At 55.8% G+C, this 15,966-nt stretch overlaps 6 protein-coding genes across 6 annotated transcripts; 2 read left to right on the top strand and 4 right to left on the bottom strand.

Moving 5' to 3' along the window:
- Positions 1 to 4,130: 4,130 nt before the first annotated feature.
- Positions 4,131 to 6,002, bottom strand: CMQ_5680 (major facilitator superfamily transporter; the record flags this gene model as incomplete). The annotated part of the gene is made up of 1 exon (XM_014313267.1): positions 4,131 to 6,002. One exon carries the CDS (start codon positions 6,000 to 6,002, stop codon positions 4,131 to 4,133), a length of 1,872 nt encoding a protein of 623 aa, XP_014168742.1.
- Positions 6,003 to 6,851: 849 nt separating this feature from the next.
- On the top strand, positions 6,852 to 8,080 carry CMQ_5577 (snare protein; the record flags this gene model as incomplete). Its single annotated transcript, XM_014313164.1, has 3 exons — positions 6,852 to 6,977; positions 7,041 to 7,703; positions 7,853 to 8,080. 3 exons carry the CDS (start codon positions 6,852 to 6,854, stop codon positions 8,078 to 8,080), a joined length of 1,017 nt encoding a protein of 338 aa, XP_014168639.1.
- A 1,447-nt stretch (positions 8,081 to 9,527) lies between these two features.
- On the top strand, positions 9,528 to 11,176 carry CMQ_5651 (aspartate aminotransferase; the record flags this gene model as incomplete). Its single annotated transcript, XM_014313238.1, has 3 exons — positions 9,528 to 9,659; positions 9,816 to 9,875; positions 10,106 to 11,176. The coding sequence occupies 3 exons, from the start codon at positions 9,528 to 9,530 to the stop codon at positions 11,174 to 11,176; spliced, it is 1,263 nt and encodes a 420-aa protein (XP_014168713.1).
- A 248-nt stretch (positions 11,177 to 11,424) lies between these two features.
- CMQ_5662 (uncharacterized protein) lies at positions 11,425 to 11,983 on the bottom strand (the record flags this gene model as incomplete). Its single annotated transcript, XM_014313249.1, has 2 exons — positions 11,425 to 11,817; positions 11,879 to 11,983. 2 exons carry the CDS (start codon positions 11,981 to 11,983, stop codon positions 11,425 to 11,427), a joined length of 498 nt encoding a protein of 165 aa, XP_014168724.1.
- Positions 11,984 to 12,460: 477 nt separating this feature from the next.
- Positions 12,461 to 14,264, bottom strand: CMQ_5732 (c6 zinc finger domain containing protein; the record flags this gene model as incomplete). Its single annotated transcript, XM_014313319.1, has 3 exons — positions 12,461 to 12,848; positions 13,077 to 14,023; positions 14,088 to 14,264. The coding sequence occupies 3 exons, from the start codon at positions 14,262 to 14,264 to the stop codon at positions 12,461 to 12,463; spliced, it is 1,512 nt and encodes a 503-aa protein (XP_014168794.1).
- A 543-nt stretch (positions 14,265 to 14,807) lies between these two features.
- On the bottom strand, positions 14,808 to 15,865 carry CMQ_5777 (tetratricopeptide repeat protein 1; the record flags this gene model as incomplete). The annotated part of the gene is made up of 2 exons (XM_014313364.1): positions 14,808 to 15,560; positions 15,686 to 15,865. 2 exons carry the CDS (start codon positions 15,863 to 15,865, stop codon positions 14,808 to 14,810), a joined length of 933 nt encoding a protein of 310 aa, XP_014168839.1.
- Between the last annotated feature and the right edge of the window lie 101 nt (positions 15,866 to 15,966).

The raw sequence follows: 15,966 nt of genomic DNA, 5'->3' as shown, positions 1-15,966 counted from the left end.
GGAGCGCACTTCAGGAGAAGACATGATGCAAGGTAGGGCTGAAAGCTGGGGCCGGCGAAAAGTTTAGGTTTGCTCTGATATCAGATGCTTTGTGGTATGCATATTGATTTGAAAAGAACAGGAAGGCAAGGCATGGTTTATATAGGCCGCTGCCAGCCATCACGCCGCCGAGGTGCAGTCGCCATACGGTGGATCTGGTTTGAAGTCATCAGCGAGAAAATTTAGGACGGCAAATCAAAGTTGGACAACTATTAGGTAGAGAGTCGGTGTACGAAAGCCCATAGGGGAAGAGGAGGGAGTGCTTGCCGTGGATATCGGCCTCTTCATACGTCTTTCTGCTCTTGTTTTCCTAAGCTCTTATTCGACGGTGCTTTATCACACGACGGTTGCAGGCCAGTACATTGGGCAACGACACCGGTCGGCGAGATAATAGCCGCTCATTCTTTTGACTTGTTTTTATTTATATCTTATGTATTCTGCTAGGGAAATGGCACGTTATTCTGCAGAGAGACGAGTAATGAAGGTGCATGTGTCGTAGCCGTGTCCGAGGCATGCGCATACTTGGTATATGATTGGTACGCGTTTAACAAGCAAAAAGACGTCGCTAAAAGATAAATGTATCAATCCGTGGAGATGGAGGCATAGCGGTGAAGAGTGCGAAACTAGAGGTGGCACTTTGAGGACCTGTTGAGGCTTTGACGGGCAATTGCACCATCTACAAAAGGATGGCACGGGGAACTTCATAAGCTCCTCCGCGATACGACCACGTGGTCGAGTATTAGGCCCGGAAAAGAAGGTTTTGTGCATCCTGAAATCTACGTCGTGAAGGCGCCGTTGCATATCTGCGCCATCTGGCCAATCTAGGGTGTTGCCGGGCTTTCCCGAATTCGAGAATCCTTTCATAAGGCACAGCCAGAGCTGATCAGTGGAGCCGGTACTCGACAAATGGACGGAAGATAACCCCCAAACCCTATTCGTTGAGCCTCCGTCTAAACATGGCTTTACTAGTAAGGCGGCTAGCCGCCTTTGCAACCATCGCAAATGATGATTATCAGTTCCGGAACACCAGGCCCATTCCCGTGAGCGCGACCTGCTGTCCTGCTGCCCAACGAGAGGTCTGTCATCGTGCAGTGCATATTTACGTAGTATCAACGTACCGGAATGCTCTCGTCCTCCTTCCGGGACCGCATCTGCGACCTGCCGCTGATAATCAGCTGCAAGTCGATCACTCCGGGAAGTCATTCTGGCCAAGCTTTTATTCGTGGCACGAATTTAACGAGACAGCACAACGGACACAGCCACGAGGGAAGAAAAAGCAACTACGAAGGCAGTTGCAACGATGTTGAGGTAGTCGCTAAGAGACGGAGAGCTAAGCTATCTCTTGTTTATCGCGGTAAGAAATACCTGGCATTTACTCCGTAGAGCCAGGGGACTAAGGTCGTCAGGATTCTTGAAATGACGACGGAAGTAGAGCCGAGGACAACCCGATGGGCTTCTTTCCGGTCTTCTCACCCGCCGCTGCGACGGTGGTATGACGGCCCTGGTGTTTCCCCATCTACAGTTTCGGGTCTGCGAATAGCAGAGGAGTTTGCGCAAAACAGAAACAGGATATTTCGTTAACACCACTAATTTAGACTTTGGCGTAGCTTAAAGTTATGCCGGCAAGATCTGACGAGACGCACTAAACGCCAATAGACAAGCTGCAACGCCCCTGCTGTATTTGACACTACATGCTATAAGATCAGCCTGCACTTGTATAAAAATCTTAATTTACAGGAAGGTGCCAGTGCTTATTTACGAAAAACAAATTAGGCAATAGCATACCGAGAGCTGCACTTTCCCACTATTCTCGTACGATGATCTCTACAGAAATTAATGTATGACGATAGCCTTCTTAATATAGAAGTACCCTATAAACTGTTGCTAGGCACATGTCCTCTCGGTTGCGCTAGAACCTTTGTTCTTCTGTCTCACCTTAAGACCGACCATATTTGGGCTGGCTTCTCTTTCGCTGATCCTTTTCACGATACTTGTGCTAGAACTATGTAGATTTGTGACCGGACAGGTCGAAATGCTCTTAACAGGTTGCAAATGTGGTTCCTTCCACATAACACATAAAGGGAATTTGGCGTTTTATCGCTCCTGTTTTCTGCACGACGTTTCGCACAACATGCACACAGCCAATATGACTTCCTTTTCTCGTCCTTTAGATCCATCATTTGATACTGAATGGTGCACTTCTCTCCTCCCTTATAACCTAGACCACCCACATAACTTGCACTTTCCGTACTTACAACCTTATAAAGTCTGCTTGTAGAAGGTCCCCGTTTCGACTGCCAATATGCGCTTTCCTTTTGCTATCAGCAACAGAAATAACGTCTTTAGGAAGGAGACATTGACGAACACGAGGAAAAGGAAAGCTCCTTGAACAATGCCCAGTCTTTCACATCCTCTGGCATACTCTCTTCTTCATGTCTACTTTGTCCCTTCCCCCTATCATTCATTTGAATTTAATACTTCCTGCCATTGGCTGTGCTTACCTCTCAAAAATTTCATACCCAAACTCCTATATCGCCCGCAGATTCTTACTTTTCTTCTTCCTGATTATCGCTTTCATCTCTACGGTCACTTGATCTCCATCTCCCGTTTTCGGTCTACATTATGACCAGGCCATGTTGTCATTGAGCCTCAGTGCGATAACCGACTCGGTGCCACATTGTCGCAGATTTTCATGTAAGGCGCCTCAGAAACATATTGCAAACATCAGCAGTTGCTGCATCCTAGCTAATGCTTGCAGGTTCTCATCACAGGTGAAATAATCGAAGGATCCTTGAAATTATGGACACCCACCCATCCGTTCCTCAAAAAAAAAAAAAAAAAAAAAAAAAAAAAAAAAAAGAGAATAAACAAACACAGTAACCCACTCCTCGTCCTTTATAGGAATCCATCTGAGCCCCAAGTTCGAATCAGTGCCGCTGTGCTTGACAAACAGATGAGTGTCCCTCTGTGTTTTGTTTGACCTTGGGCTTCGGCACTGATGTGTAAATTAATTTTGTTCAATAAGAGGGCATCAACTCAGCCATTAGCTGACCTCCCTCAATTTATATACCAGGAATTTTCGCCATCGAAACCAACATTTTGCGACATGGCCTTATTTCTGATTATGCCAGTCACGGTAGGTTTGAATAATCTCATCAACCTGGAAGAAGTCATGACTTTTGGATCAATGTACAAGTCTATCGGTGCAAGTCATTACTTGGTAACAACTGAATTCTCCATTACCGTCGAATTTGTGTCGAATTTGTGAAGCCCGAAATGATCTACGTTTGCACAATCACACTGGACTAATTTCGAGGCATGTGCCGAGACTTATATACTAGAGGAACACATCTAACAGAAAAGTATATACTGTGAGAAGAAAACCCGTTCTTCACTGGCACCTTCTAGGCGGGCTTCTCGAATTAGCTACGACGCATCAGTTCCTTAATTTCAACATAACAGCGATCATCTGCGTATTGCAATCTCGATACGCGCAAGATCAAAAGAATAATCTCCTCTCAAGACCGACACCGCCGGTACTAAATCACCGGACTTTGGTTAGAAACATGTACACACACCAGAGGATAGAACAGAAAAATGACATATTTTCAGTGAAAAATGGACCTGCCCAACATGTGTATTTTAGATTCGCAGAGATGTAGTCATTAAGTGAAAGTTGTTGTTGATTGTATGTACGATTAGTTTAAGAATATAGTTTTGCTTTTGTACAGTCTATTCTACATTGACCTGTGATAGGTACCCATTGAAAGACTGGTCTGAAGACTGTTATGAGTGATAACGATAGCAACACCTCAGTGATGGACATCTTTCAATCCCAGAGCGTATTAAACTCACAGAACTTACAAAGATACTGTGCATATGGAAAGCTGGTTACCAAGACAAGTAGAGCCAACACTGTTAGGCCTAATAAAGTACGATTTGTTCTCTTTGGGCCAGAAAAGTCTTATATTGCCATCTCACATCACATCGTAAATACATATCTGCAACTGTATTGGCCTCTGTAGAATCAAAAGCCAATGACTGCTATCCAGCATTGTAAGCTCATACCTCCCCCTGCCTCCACTCGAAATCTACTTCTCTGAAATATGCGTGGCTACTGACGTCTGTGGCTCCACCTCCATGACGGTTCCTGGTGCCCGGTCCTTCTGTCGTCTTGCGAGGTCCTTTTGCTCGGCGGCCTTCTTCTCGAGCCGCAGGCGCCGCTCTTTCCGCCACTGTGGCCCACGGCGGTAGATGAGCCAGAGAATGGGAGACATGGCTAGACACAACAGGGCCCACAGGGTGAAGGTCCAGCCGCGACCTAGGCGGACGAGCATGGTTTCGATAAAGGCCATGACACCGGCACCACAGAGGCAGCGGACTAGGTTGACGCCGGCGACAGCGGTAGCGGGGGCCTGGGGGTACAGGTCGACAACGAGGGTGTTGAGGATGCCAAAGGAGCCGGTGATGCCGAGGCCGATCAGGAACAGGATGACGAGCGGGGCGGCCAGGGGCTGGCGGAAATCGAGGACCCAACCGTAGGCGATGACGGCGAAGATGCCGAGGACCATGAGGGGCAGCATGGGCTGTATGCGGGCGAGTTCGATGGGGAAGTCGGACAGATCGTCGCCACGCTTGTGGTCGATGGTGAAGCCGATGTTGCGGGCGACGCGGCGGTAGTTCCAGTCGAGCACGTGACCCTGTGCGATGGCAGAGATGCAGCAGCCGACACCGTAGGGCAGATAGCAGAGGCCGATCTGCAGGTTGTCGAGGCCGTAGAGGTCGGCGAAGATGGTGGACAAGGTGGCGACGCAGATCATGAAGACGACGTAGAGCATGGCGGCGAAGATGAGAATGAGGAAGATGTCCTTCTCGAGCACGACGCGGAGGGTTCGCAGCGGGTTAGGGAAGCGAAGTTTGTTCCGGGGCGGTGGAGGGAGGTCGGAGGGATGGCGGTGCTGGCGCACGATGTCGAGTAGGGTCCTGTTGAGCCAGCGCGGACGGACGGAGCCGTTGCCGACGACATTGCGCGACGTCTCAGGTACAAAGGGCACGTAGACGAGCAGCAGACAGGCAGATAGAATGCAGCAGAACCAAAAGATGGAGCGCCAGCCGAGGTATTCTGACAGGAGACCGCCGAGGACAGGACTGAGAGCAGGCCCGACGTTGACACCGGCGCCGACATAAGCCATGTACTTGCCACGCTCGGAGCTGACGGCCATGTCGGCAACGACGGCGTAACTGAGGGCCAGGGTGCCACTGCTGCCGCCGCTCTGAATCATGCGCAGGACCATCAGGACGGCATAGCTGTCCTGCAGGGCGAGGCCGATGTTGGCAAAAAAGTAGATGACGAGCGCGATGATGAAGGCGGGCCGGCGGCCGGCCATGTCGCCAAAGTCGCCAAAGACGGTCGGTGCAATGCCCTGGAAGATCATGTATGTTGTCAGGGTGAGGTTGATCAGGCTGACGGACACGCCGAGCGAGGCCGCGATCGGGTTGAGGGCCGGGAAGTAGATGTTGGCCGTCATGGGCGAGACGAAGCTGGTCATGGTCACGACGCTGACGATGAAGAGCTTCTGGCGGCTAGTAAAGACGCTGTAGACGGGGCCGCTGTTGACGCGAGCCAGCCGTTCCAGATCGTTGACATTGTCGGGCGGCGGACCGGTTTCGCCGGGAGCAGCAAACGTGGCCGTGGTTGCGGCGGCGGCTGCGGCTCCCGATGCCGATATGGTGTGGGCGCTGACGCCGAGACCGTCAACGTCGTCAGAGTCGTCAGAGTCGCTGTCTGAGCTGCTGAAGCGGCCCGCTGCTTCTTCTCGTTCTTCCTCGTGGCTTTGTACAGCATTGGCTGCAGCGGAGTCGGTGTCCAACGCCGGCTCACCGCCCAGCTTGGCCGGCCGGGTGTTGGCAACGGCTACATCAGGATTGACTGATTTTTGTGCGGAGGATTCATGAGCATGCATGGCAGCATTGGATGGATACCGTATATCGATGCCGGACAAGTAAATGCTCGAGCCAGAAAGAGACGGACAAGGAAAGCAGATATACAAGAGTTGAGGAAGGCGCAGCGAGGCTGTCGGATCAACGCCGAGTCGGCTCCTGCCTGATTGGTTTACAGCGGCCGGACGTCTTGATCGGGCAGGCGGTCCTGAGCCGGGAGAGCATAATGGAAATACTGTCGAAAGGCAGTAGAAGTGGGCCCCCTTCACGTCTGGACGCAGGGTAACAACGGGAGGCGACTTATTTCCGGGCAGTTCAGAGATCAGCCGGTAGCCTCACGAACAGGAAGATAGATCTACGGGCCTAGCAACAAGCTCGAACACCGCATTGGTATCTGACCGCTTGATGAGGCTGAACCTGATTGGTTGCTTACGAGACGGCTGCCCAGACGGAGCAAGTCCGCTGTGAGGGGATTATCATCAACGAAGCGGTATCGGAAGCTTCGGCCACGAGAGGTCGGAGGACCGGCATATGTCCGGCCGAAAAGGGTACGAAAGGCAGGAGAGTATTGCGTTTAAGTGACGTCTTGGCACGTGCCTCCAAAGGTCAGAGTTGGTGGGTGGGGTCGCTAAGCGCCACAGCAAACTCATTGTGGCTGTTAGCAACGTCGCCACATTTGAGCTTCACAAGCTCGCAAGACGACCAAGCTGCTGTCGACGAAGAACTGACGGGCCTCGCCTAACACGAATTTACGAGCATGCCGAGATAGAGAACACAGCCAATGAGGCACCACCGCAAATAGCAGCAGCAGCAGCAGCAGCAGACGAAGCAGCAGTGGCACCAGAACAGAATTGCGCCCCGGACTGCCCACAATGTATGCGGCCGATCTGACGGCCGTCTTTGACGAGCTGTTGAAGAAGCATGGCGGCCGGCCGACGACCGGAGCGAAAGGCGTCCCGGACACGACGAGTGGTTTTCTCAAGGAGGCCTACCGAATTGTGGGTTTCAGCGAGGGAGAGTAAAGGCGAGGAAGACCAGGCTGACGATGTGCGCGCGCGCAGAACGGCCACATCGCGACGCTCTCGAAGCAGCTCGGCGACATCCGGCCGGCCTACCTCTCGACAGCACGGCCGCGGCGCATCAAGCCGCGGCGCGGCGATGTGGGCGGCACGACGACCATGACCGGCCTGACCGACGGCCAGCGCGAGGAGATTGACGGCAACGCTAAGCGGCTGCTGCGCGACCTCAACGCGTCGATCCGCGGCCTGGCCGACGCCGAGGCCCTGCACCAGGAGACGCAGCGGGCGCTCGTGCGGCGCCGCCTGGGCGGCGGAGGGATGGGCATGCGGCTGGCCGGGCTCGCGCTGCTGCCGTCGCACAGGTCAGCCGAGCAGGCCGCCGCCGAGGAGGCGCTCGGCCAGGTGGCAGCCCATCGTGAGAGCATCCTCTGGCTGCTACGACAGCGGCTGCAAGCGTGCGGCCAAGCACAGCAGACGATGATGGAGGCGCGGGTGGCGCGCATGGTGGTGGAGACGACGGTGGCGGGATACGGGGTAGGAGGAGGTGGAGGAATGGCGACAGCAACAGCCTTGGAACAGGACGAAAAGAGCCACGACAGCTCGCCCGCCCTCGACACAGAGGCCGGCCTGACGCAGGAGCAGCTGCAGATGTTTGAGCACGACAACCTGGACATGCTCAAGTACTACGAGACCACGCTGGACAAAGTTCGGTGAGTTTTTTTTCTCCCGCTCCTTTCCGGTTTTCCTCTTTTCTTTTTCTTTTTGTTCTCCTTTCCCCTCCCTTGTCCCCGTCCTGCTCTTCCTTCTTCCCACACCGCCTACACCGCTCTAACACACACAGCGCGGCGGAGCAGTCACTGGTGGAGATCTCGGAGCTGCAGTCGATGCTCGTCGGCAACCTGGAGCTACAGTCGGCACACGTGGACCAGATGGTGGCGGACTCGGTCAATACGGCACAGAACGTGGCGCGCGGCAATCAGGAGCTCAAGAAGGCGCTAGACCGCCCGAGCGCGGCACGGTACACGTTCTACGCAGCCAGCGGCCTGTGCCTCTTCGTGGTGGTGTGGGATTTCTTCGTGTGAGTACGGGAGCGGCTGACACACATCTTACGAGGAGCGCGCGCCGATGGGAAATTGCACGATGCACCAGGTGCGGCTCAGAGGATGTGTGGGGGACCTTATGCTAATGGTAACGGGGCTTACTGTTTTTAGCCGGACGGGGCGAGATAAGATATACGAGCTACGGGGTACGGAGTACGAACATGTACAACTCGTACGAACTACCAAGTATCTTACAGAGTACGTCGTATTGTAGATTCCCTCTGGTCTTTTCTCATTTCTCATTTCCCCAATATTTTTATCATTTTTTCCCCCGTTCCCTTCCCCCTACACAGGGCCCCTATTTTCTTCAATTTATCCTTTTCCATCGCCCTTAGGGCCCTTTTCTCCGTTTGCCCTTTTAGGCTTTTTACGGAGCAGAGGACAAGGACCAGGTCGCCCGCCTTTTTTTTCGTTTCCGTTGCGCCGCTGCTGTCGCATTCCGGCGATGCGCATACGAGAACGTCGTACATGCTAGTCCGCTATTCGCAGGCGGATTGATCGGGCCTCGTTCTGATACACGTACCAGACAAGACCAAGTTAGGCTGACGCCACGGCAATGTGTCATGATCTTGCTCCTCCCCCGTAACCCCCGCCATTTGCCTCGGCCTGATCAGCTCATGGGTCTGGCATCAGCTCACATGCGACTGGCTGGGCTATGCTGCTTTGCTGATATCTCTGGACCTCGTCCGTGCCAGATGGCCAAGACCGATTCCTTCCTTCACTGCTCGTCCTCAGGCAATCGCCTGCTCCACCGTAATCTTGTTACCAGTCTGGTGACTCACACAGCCCTTCAGCGTGTGCCAGCTAGAGCTGTGGTGGTCTCATTCCCAAACGGAAACCGCTGATTCGCCGCGCTCTGATTTGCCAACGGCCCCGCCCTGGCCTCTGGCGGACAACCGGACGATACAGGCGGACGTCTAGCTCTCCGGTCGCCTCGTAGCTGCCCTGTGGCCCTCCCGTCTCTGCGTTCCTTCTCCGCGGTCGCGCCCTAGACACCCTGCACCGTGCACCTCGCACCTTCCACATACGAGTACGGAGTACTCGTACACACCCCCTACCTTGTTGCAGGCACATCTGCATAATAATCAACGGGCTGCGGTTCCGGCGACAACCCCTCTCTCCCATTATCTACCCTCTGTCTCTCTCTCCCTCGCCTCTCTCTCTCTTCTCTCCGAAAAGGCCAGCTCGGAAATCCATCCCGTCTGCAACGCGCTGCCTCTTATTGCACCATCACTCCTAATCATCCTTCATCAGAATGGCAAACGCACGCTCCACTTTTTCGGCGGCTTCTGGCTCTGATCTTCTCCCTTATTCACCCCCTTCAGTGTTCGCCGCGCAATTCAACTCTCTTTCCTCCAAGCTTTCTTCCTCTCTCCCATCCCCATCGTCTTCTACGGCCTCCGACCGCCTTCATCACATCGCACAACACATGGCTGCCCAGACAAACGGCGTCAGCGCCACCAGCTTCCCGGCAGACGCTGTGCCCCAGGCACCTGAGGATCCGCTCTTTGGGCTTATGCGTGAATACCGCGCCGACAAGAGCAAAGATAAGGTGGACCTGGTAAGACTTGCGCTTTTCGTCCTTCCTTTGTGCTTATGCTTTGTGCCTTGTGTCTCGTGCTTTGTGTGTTTGCGCACATCGTGCGCCTCCTGATCTGGACTCACTGTGTTCAGCCTACACAATCTATTTTTACACGACTTGCTAATTACTGTCCAGGGAATCGGTGCTTATCGCGACAACAACGGCAAACCATGGGTGCTGCCGGTGGTCAAAAAGGTGAGGTCGATTGCTAAAAATGGCACTCTCCATTGAGACTGAAGCTATTCGCTATTGCTGGGTTTATCCCCCACGCGCCCAACCCCAGACCCCATACATTGCCCCATAGCCCATTGCCGAAATAACGCCGGTGCACCCCGAATGCACCCCGTATTTTGCGAATCCTTATTCCCCGCCCTCACCTGTTCGATGGAGGACATGAGCTGATTTTTATTTTTGGTTTTCGCTAGGCCGATGAAATCATTCGCAATGATCCCGAAGCCAACCACGAATACCTGCCCATTGCTGGCCTGGCCTCTTTTACTGGCAAGGCCGCCGAGCTGATCTTTGGCGCCTCATCGCCGGCCATTGTCGAGAAGCGCGTTGTGTCGGTCCAGACGATCTCTGGCACCGGTGCCTGCCACCTTGGCGGGCTCTTCCTCGACCGCTTTTTCCATGGCAACCGCACCGTCTACCTCTCCAACCCGACTTGGGCCAACCACAACCAGATTTTTGCCAATGTCGGCTTGCCTACCGCCCTGTATCCCTACTTTGACAAGCAGTCGCGAGGTCTCGACTTTGCCGGCATGACCAGGGCCATTGAGGCTGCCCCGGACCACTCCATCATCCTCATGCACGCCTGTGCCCACAACCCAACCGGTGTTGATCCTACTGCCGAGCAGTGGCGCCAGATCGCCGACATTCTGCGTCGCAAGCACCACCTGCCGTTCTTCGACTGCGCCTACCAGGGTTTCGCCTCGGGCGATCTCGCTCGCGATGCCGGCGCCATCCGCTACTTTGTCGAGCAGGGCTTCGAGCTGCTGCTGGCCCAGTCATTTGCCAAGAACTTTGGTCTGTACGGCGAGCGGGCCGGCTGCCTGCACTTTGTGTCGGCCCCGGGGGCCGCAGCTGCCGACACCACCAGCCGGGTTGCATCGCAGCTGGCAGTGCTGCAGCGGTCTGAGATCTCCAACCCGCCCATCTACGGCGCACGTGTTGCCAGCACAGTGCTGAACGACCCTGCACTGTTTGCCGAGTGGGAGGAGAACCTGCGGACGATGTCGGGGCGCATCATCGGCATGCGCACGGCGCTGCGGGAGAAGCTCGAAGAGCTGGGCACGCCGGGAACGTGGAACCACATCACCGACCAGATCGGCATGTTCTCGTTTACGGGCCTGTCGGAAAAGCAGGTGCTGAAGCTGCGTGAGGACTACCACATCTATATGACTAAGAACGGGAGGATCAGCATGGCCGGTCTGAACACGAACAACGTCGAGTATTTTGCAAAGGCGGTCGACCAGATCGTACGGGCGACTCAATGAGCTCGGCTTATATTTGGGGTGTTTTGAGCAGAGCACATTTCCTTGGTTTATTCGTTTGCGCATGTTTTACAATTTACTATAGATTCCCTATCCGTCTTTTTAGGAAATAAACCGCCATCCGCGGCACTATCCGGAGATAGTCATCCAGGAAATTTGAGCCAGTCTTCATTGATTCTATGATGCATGATGAAGTGGATGGTAATTGACGAGTGTCTCACATCGTGTACCAGAGCTCGGCCTCTTTTGTTTTAGAAAGGCCCATTCACATTGTCTTCATGGAAGACAGGAACAGCAGTGTCAGCATGACGACGGGTGGCCGTCCTCTTTTTCTTGGGGGGCTCTGCCGGCTCCGAAGAGTTGTCATTTTCGGTCTTGATGGCATCGCCATCGTCCTGGTCCTGTGTTTCTTCCTTCTTGACGGCCTTGCGCTTGGTTCGAGCGCGCTTGGGGGTGGCAACCGCAGCATCGGCTCCGGATGCAGCGTCAGTGCCTGTACTGGTACCGACTTCCTCCTTCTTGAGGGGAGTTTTGGCTGCCGGGGTGGTGATGAGGCCGAGCTTCTTGCGGATGCGGTACCATGAGTCCATGCCGCCTTTGGGGCTGGCCAGACCGGCTGCAGCGGCAAACTTGGGGTGGTCGATCTGGTTTTGGTTGGCAGTTAGCAAGAGAACGTGGTGATAGTCGGGGACCCGTATCGTTTACCTTGGGCTCGCCTCCGACGAAGCACTGCATCGCCAGGATCAGCAGCTCGGTTTCTCGCGCAGACAGCGTGCTCAAGGCAACGGCGGCCACGTTGGGATGGGCCATTGTGCAGATGGATGGGTTGTGATTGTGTTGCTCACTCGGACAGGGGGGGTTCAGGCGAAAGGAGAGCAACCAAGAGCCTGCGACAAGCTGGGGAATGAGGTCGGATCGTAACCTGTTCTGGCTGTTCCTGCTAGACGAAGGCGAGGGTAGACGTGCTGGAACAGCTTCGCTGTCTGGAGATGGGTCAGGTTTATGGTGAAATGCAAGTGAAGTGTAGCTGACAAGTTGAGTGAATGAAACTGCGCTAACGAGGACGTGAGTTGTATGTAGGACAGGAGACTGAAGCGAGTATCAGTTGATCCACTGCAAAGATAGTGCTCTATTATTGAGTCGTCCAGACTACGACAGCATACAGCGTATACAAAAAAGCGAAACCGCCTGCAATGCATACAGAGCCTAAAGCCAAAGTCATCGTCATCATTCTGCGTAACGTCCATACTAGCATTACAGAGTCGTATCCAAGACCGGTCCGACCTCCTAGACGGAAGGCATATGCTGAAAGGAGTAGCGCATCTGCTGTACCATTGTGTCGCCGGCAAAGTCGTACTGCCACGTGCGGTCGAGGTCGTGCAGCAACTGGCGCCAGAGCGGTCCGTCGGGACCGGGCCGACGATGGACGCCGGCAAGGTCGAGCCAGAGGCGGATGGCGCGAAAGTCGCAGCGGGCGCGTCGCGGCACCCACCAGACGTCGACGAGACGACACAGCAGCCCCATCCACATGCCGAAGAGCCAGAGGGTCTTGTGGTCGCGCACAAAGAGGAGATGGCGGATCTCGGGCGTCAGCTGGCTGAGAAACTGAAAGTAGAGCAGCACCGTCCGTCCGTTGGCCGGCAGCGTCCACAGCTCGGCCAAGACGCGCAGAGGTCTACGGTACAGCCGGTCTGCCTCTGTCTGGACAGCCGTGTCGGCTCTGGCCCTCCCACTGCCACTGCCACTGCCACTGCTGCTTCCACCACTTCCACCACTGCCACCACTGCCACCACTGCTGCTGCTGCATACACTGCTTCCGCTGGGACTGCTGGGGTTGGCCTGGCTACTAGCACGGCTAGACGTCGACAAGCGGGCCTCTTCCGGAGCCGGATGCTTCACATACCGCTTGATGCGGCGGTCGATGCCAAAGAGGTCGAGCCAGGCCTGCGGCACGCGGTGAACGCTCTGCCAGGTTCCCGACAGGATGCGCCGCTCGTCGTCGCTGTTGGCAAAGAGGTCGCGCAGCGAGCTGTTTGTGCGCCACGGAGCCGTGGCCTCGATCAGCGGGGCCAGGCCCATGGCCACGGCGAGCCAGACGAGCCGGTTGGGCTGCGTGCTAAAGACCCACGACCGACGGGGATCAATGTCCAGGTTGGCGCTCGGGCTGCGGCCCAGCCAGCCCTGGTGACCGTTCTTGCTTGCCCCGTGCCACTCCATCACGACGTCCGACTCGTCCGTGGGCACGATAAAGGCGAGCATGTTGATGATCATGGCCGTGATCAGCAGCGCGTCAATGGCGGCCTGGCCCTGCTCGGCCAGCGGCATCGACAGGGCCTGGCGATACGCCTGCATGGCCATATTCTGCTGGTAGAGCAAGGCTATCCGGTTCTCACGGCTGCCGGGGGCCCAGTGGCACAGATGCGAGGCCGCCACGGAGATAACGGTGCCGCGCAGGTGGGAGTGGCGCACGGCCAGCGGCAGAATAGACCGCACAAAATCGGGCATGTCAAAGACGGCAATACGGCCAACCGTCTCAAAGTGGTGCAGAAGCGCGGCCGAAGACGTGCCCAGTTCCTGGTCGCTGTCGGGAAACGGCTGGTCGCAGAGCGTGCGGAAATTGGGACGGGAAGTGGCCGAGATGGCGTCCAATCGGACGGCTTTCGTCATCGTCATCGTCGTCGTCCCTCTTTCTGGTCGGCTAGCCTGCAATGGCCGCTGGACGAGTGCAGTTGACGTCTGTCCGACCACAGAGCCTGCCGGCTCGCCATCCGGACCCGTCTTCGGATGCTCATACACGCACTCGCGCTGGTTGCGTCGACAGCGCAGACACGTCGGCAGGGCCTGGTCACACTAGTCGTAGGGCCTGTTAGCGCGCTGATGCCCCACGACTGTCCACTACTTCCTCCGTGCTTACCTTGACCCGCTTCAGCTTGCAGGCGGAACAGCCGCCCCGTGACTTCTTGTGGGTGCGTCGCCGTTTGTAGTCACGTGTCTGCTGGGCACTGCTGCTGGCATCGCCCAGGGAGATCACCTGGAAGAAGCCGGGTGCGGATGCATCGGACTGCTCTTGGGACAGCCCTGAGGCGCCCATTCTGCATTTCCAGACGCCCGGAAGGCCTGGCTGCAACGGCCCAATACCACGTCTCGCTTGACGGCTCTCGGCCGGGGCCGCAGCTAGCCGGCCGATCGTGTGCCAGCCAGCTGGAGAAGAAACACGTGTGTGTGCTCTCTCGGGATGGGTGGGTGGGTGCTTCTTTGGCTGGACGAGGAAGAAGGGGGGTGTGGGTGGCAGGCAGTCGTCAGCTGACAGGCTCCGAGGGGCGACAAAGAACGCGAGCAAAGCAAATAGTAGCCAACGACGACAGGCCGGCTGGGGCGTCCGGGGCAGGAGGAAAAGGGGGGGGGGGGGTGGGGAGGCTGCTGTGCTTTGGTTGCAAGAAGAAGAACCGTTGTGTTTCTAAATCACGGAAGCAGGCATTAATTCTCGCTTGTGGGGGGGAAAAGCTCGTTTTCCGGATTGGGACAGGTCATCTCCACTTTTACGGAAGGTGCGGCTGTCATTGGTCATGGGCGCATTGGCAGCGGTTCAAGTTGCAGATGAAAGCTGTATGAAGTACGGAGTATCGTGGGAACCCTACGATCCCTGCTGAAAGTTCATGCTGTAGCCGCCCGTCTTCTCGTCCCGGACCATCTTGAAGTTGTCCGTGCTCATGCCAAACGGCCGAAGGATCCCGTTTCCGAGCTCCTTGAGCTTCCCCCACATCTCGCCCATCTCAGCCTCCTGTGCCGCCTTTGTCCGAGCTGGCAACTGCCGCAGCTGTGTCTGTATCAGTCGTCGGTCGGCCGCCGTTAGCGCCGTGCTGTCGGGCTCCAGTGCTGCCAGCGCCCGGTAGTCCTCCTCGGCACCCGACAGGTTCGACCAGCCCCCCAGCATGGCGCGAGCGCGTCCTCGCCGCAGCAGCACCTTGGCTCGGATACGCTCGCGGTCGCGAGCTGCCATTTGAGCTGGTGTCAACGCCGCCTTGGCTATCGGCGCCGCCTTGCTGGCCCCGGCACTGATGATCTCTTCCTCCACCTCGTCCTCAGATGGCTCCTCTTTTTTGTCTCCTTCTTTCTCCTCCTTCTCCTTTTCTCCTCCTTCTTTCTCCCTCTTCTCACGCTCCAGTGCATCCAGCGCCTGCGTCGCCGCTGTCACTGCCTCCTTCCATGCTTCCATCTTCAGGTGGCAGGCCGCCATGTTGGACCGTAGCACCGCCAGGTCGTAGTCGTGGTGCGCCGGTAGTACCGCCGCTGCTGCCTCGTACGCCGTCAGGGCGGCGTCGGTCCGGCCATGGCCAAAGTGCGCATTGGCTTCGGCCTTGTGGGCATTCGCTGCAGCCAGCAGCTCCTGGCACAGTCACATCAGCAAGACGTAAAAGACAAGGGGAGTGAAACGAGAGAGAGAGACGAGAAAGAAGAAAAACAGTAGAATGAAAGGAAAAAAAAATCAAACAAACGAGACACCAATCTTACTGCTTCCTGCTCAGGAGAGAGGCCGGTTGGCTCGTCCTCCGTCTCGTTGCCTGCTGCTGTATCTTCATCATCACGGCCAGTTTTCATCGTCGGATTCGCCCCGCCTTCGTCTGCCCTCTTCTCTTCCCCGGCTGCTACTGCTGCATGAGGCCCGTTGGCGGTTCCAGAGAGCCCAGACATCGCAGTCTCACGTGGATGCGTGGCGGCTGGCTGTGTACATTCGTCGCGATCTTTGCTTCTTCCCCCTTCTGTCTTCTGGTTTTTAGCCTGCCCGATAAGTT

The sequence above is a fragment of the Grosmannia clavigera genome (assembly GCF_000143105.1).
Source record: "Grosmannia clavigera kw1407 unplaced genomic scaffold GCSC_89, whole genome shotgun sequence".
Taxonomy (NCBI): domain Eukaryota; kingdom Fungi; phylum Ascomycota; class Sordariomycetes; order Ophiostomatales; family Ophiostomataceae; genus Leptographium; species Leptographium clavigerum.
This window is presented reverse-complemented; position numbering and strand designations above follow the sequence as displayed.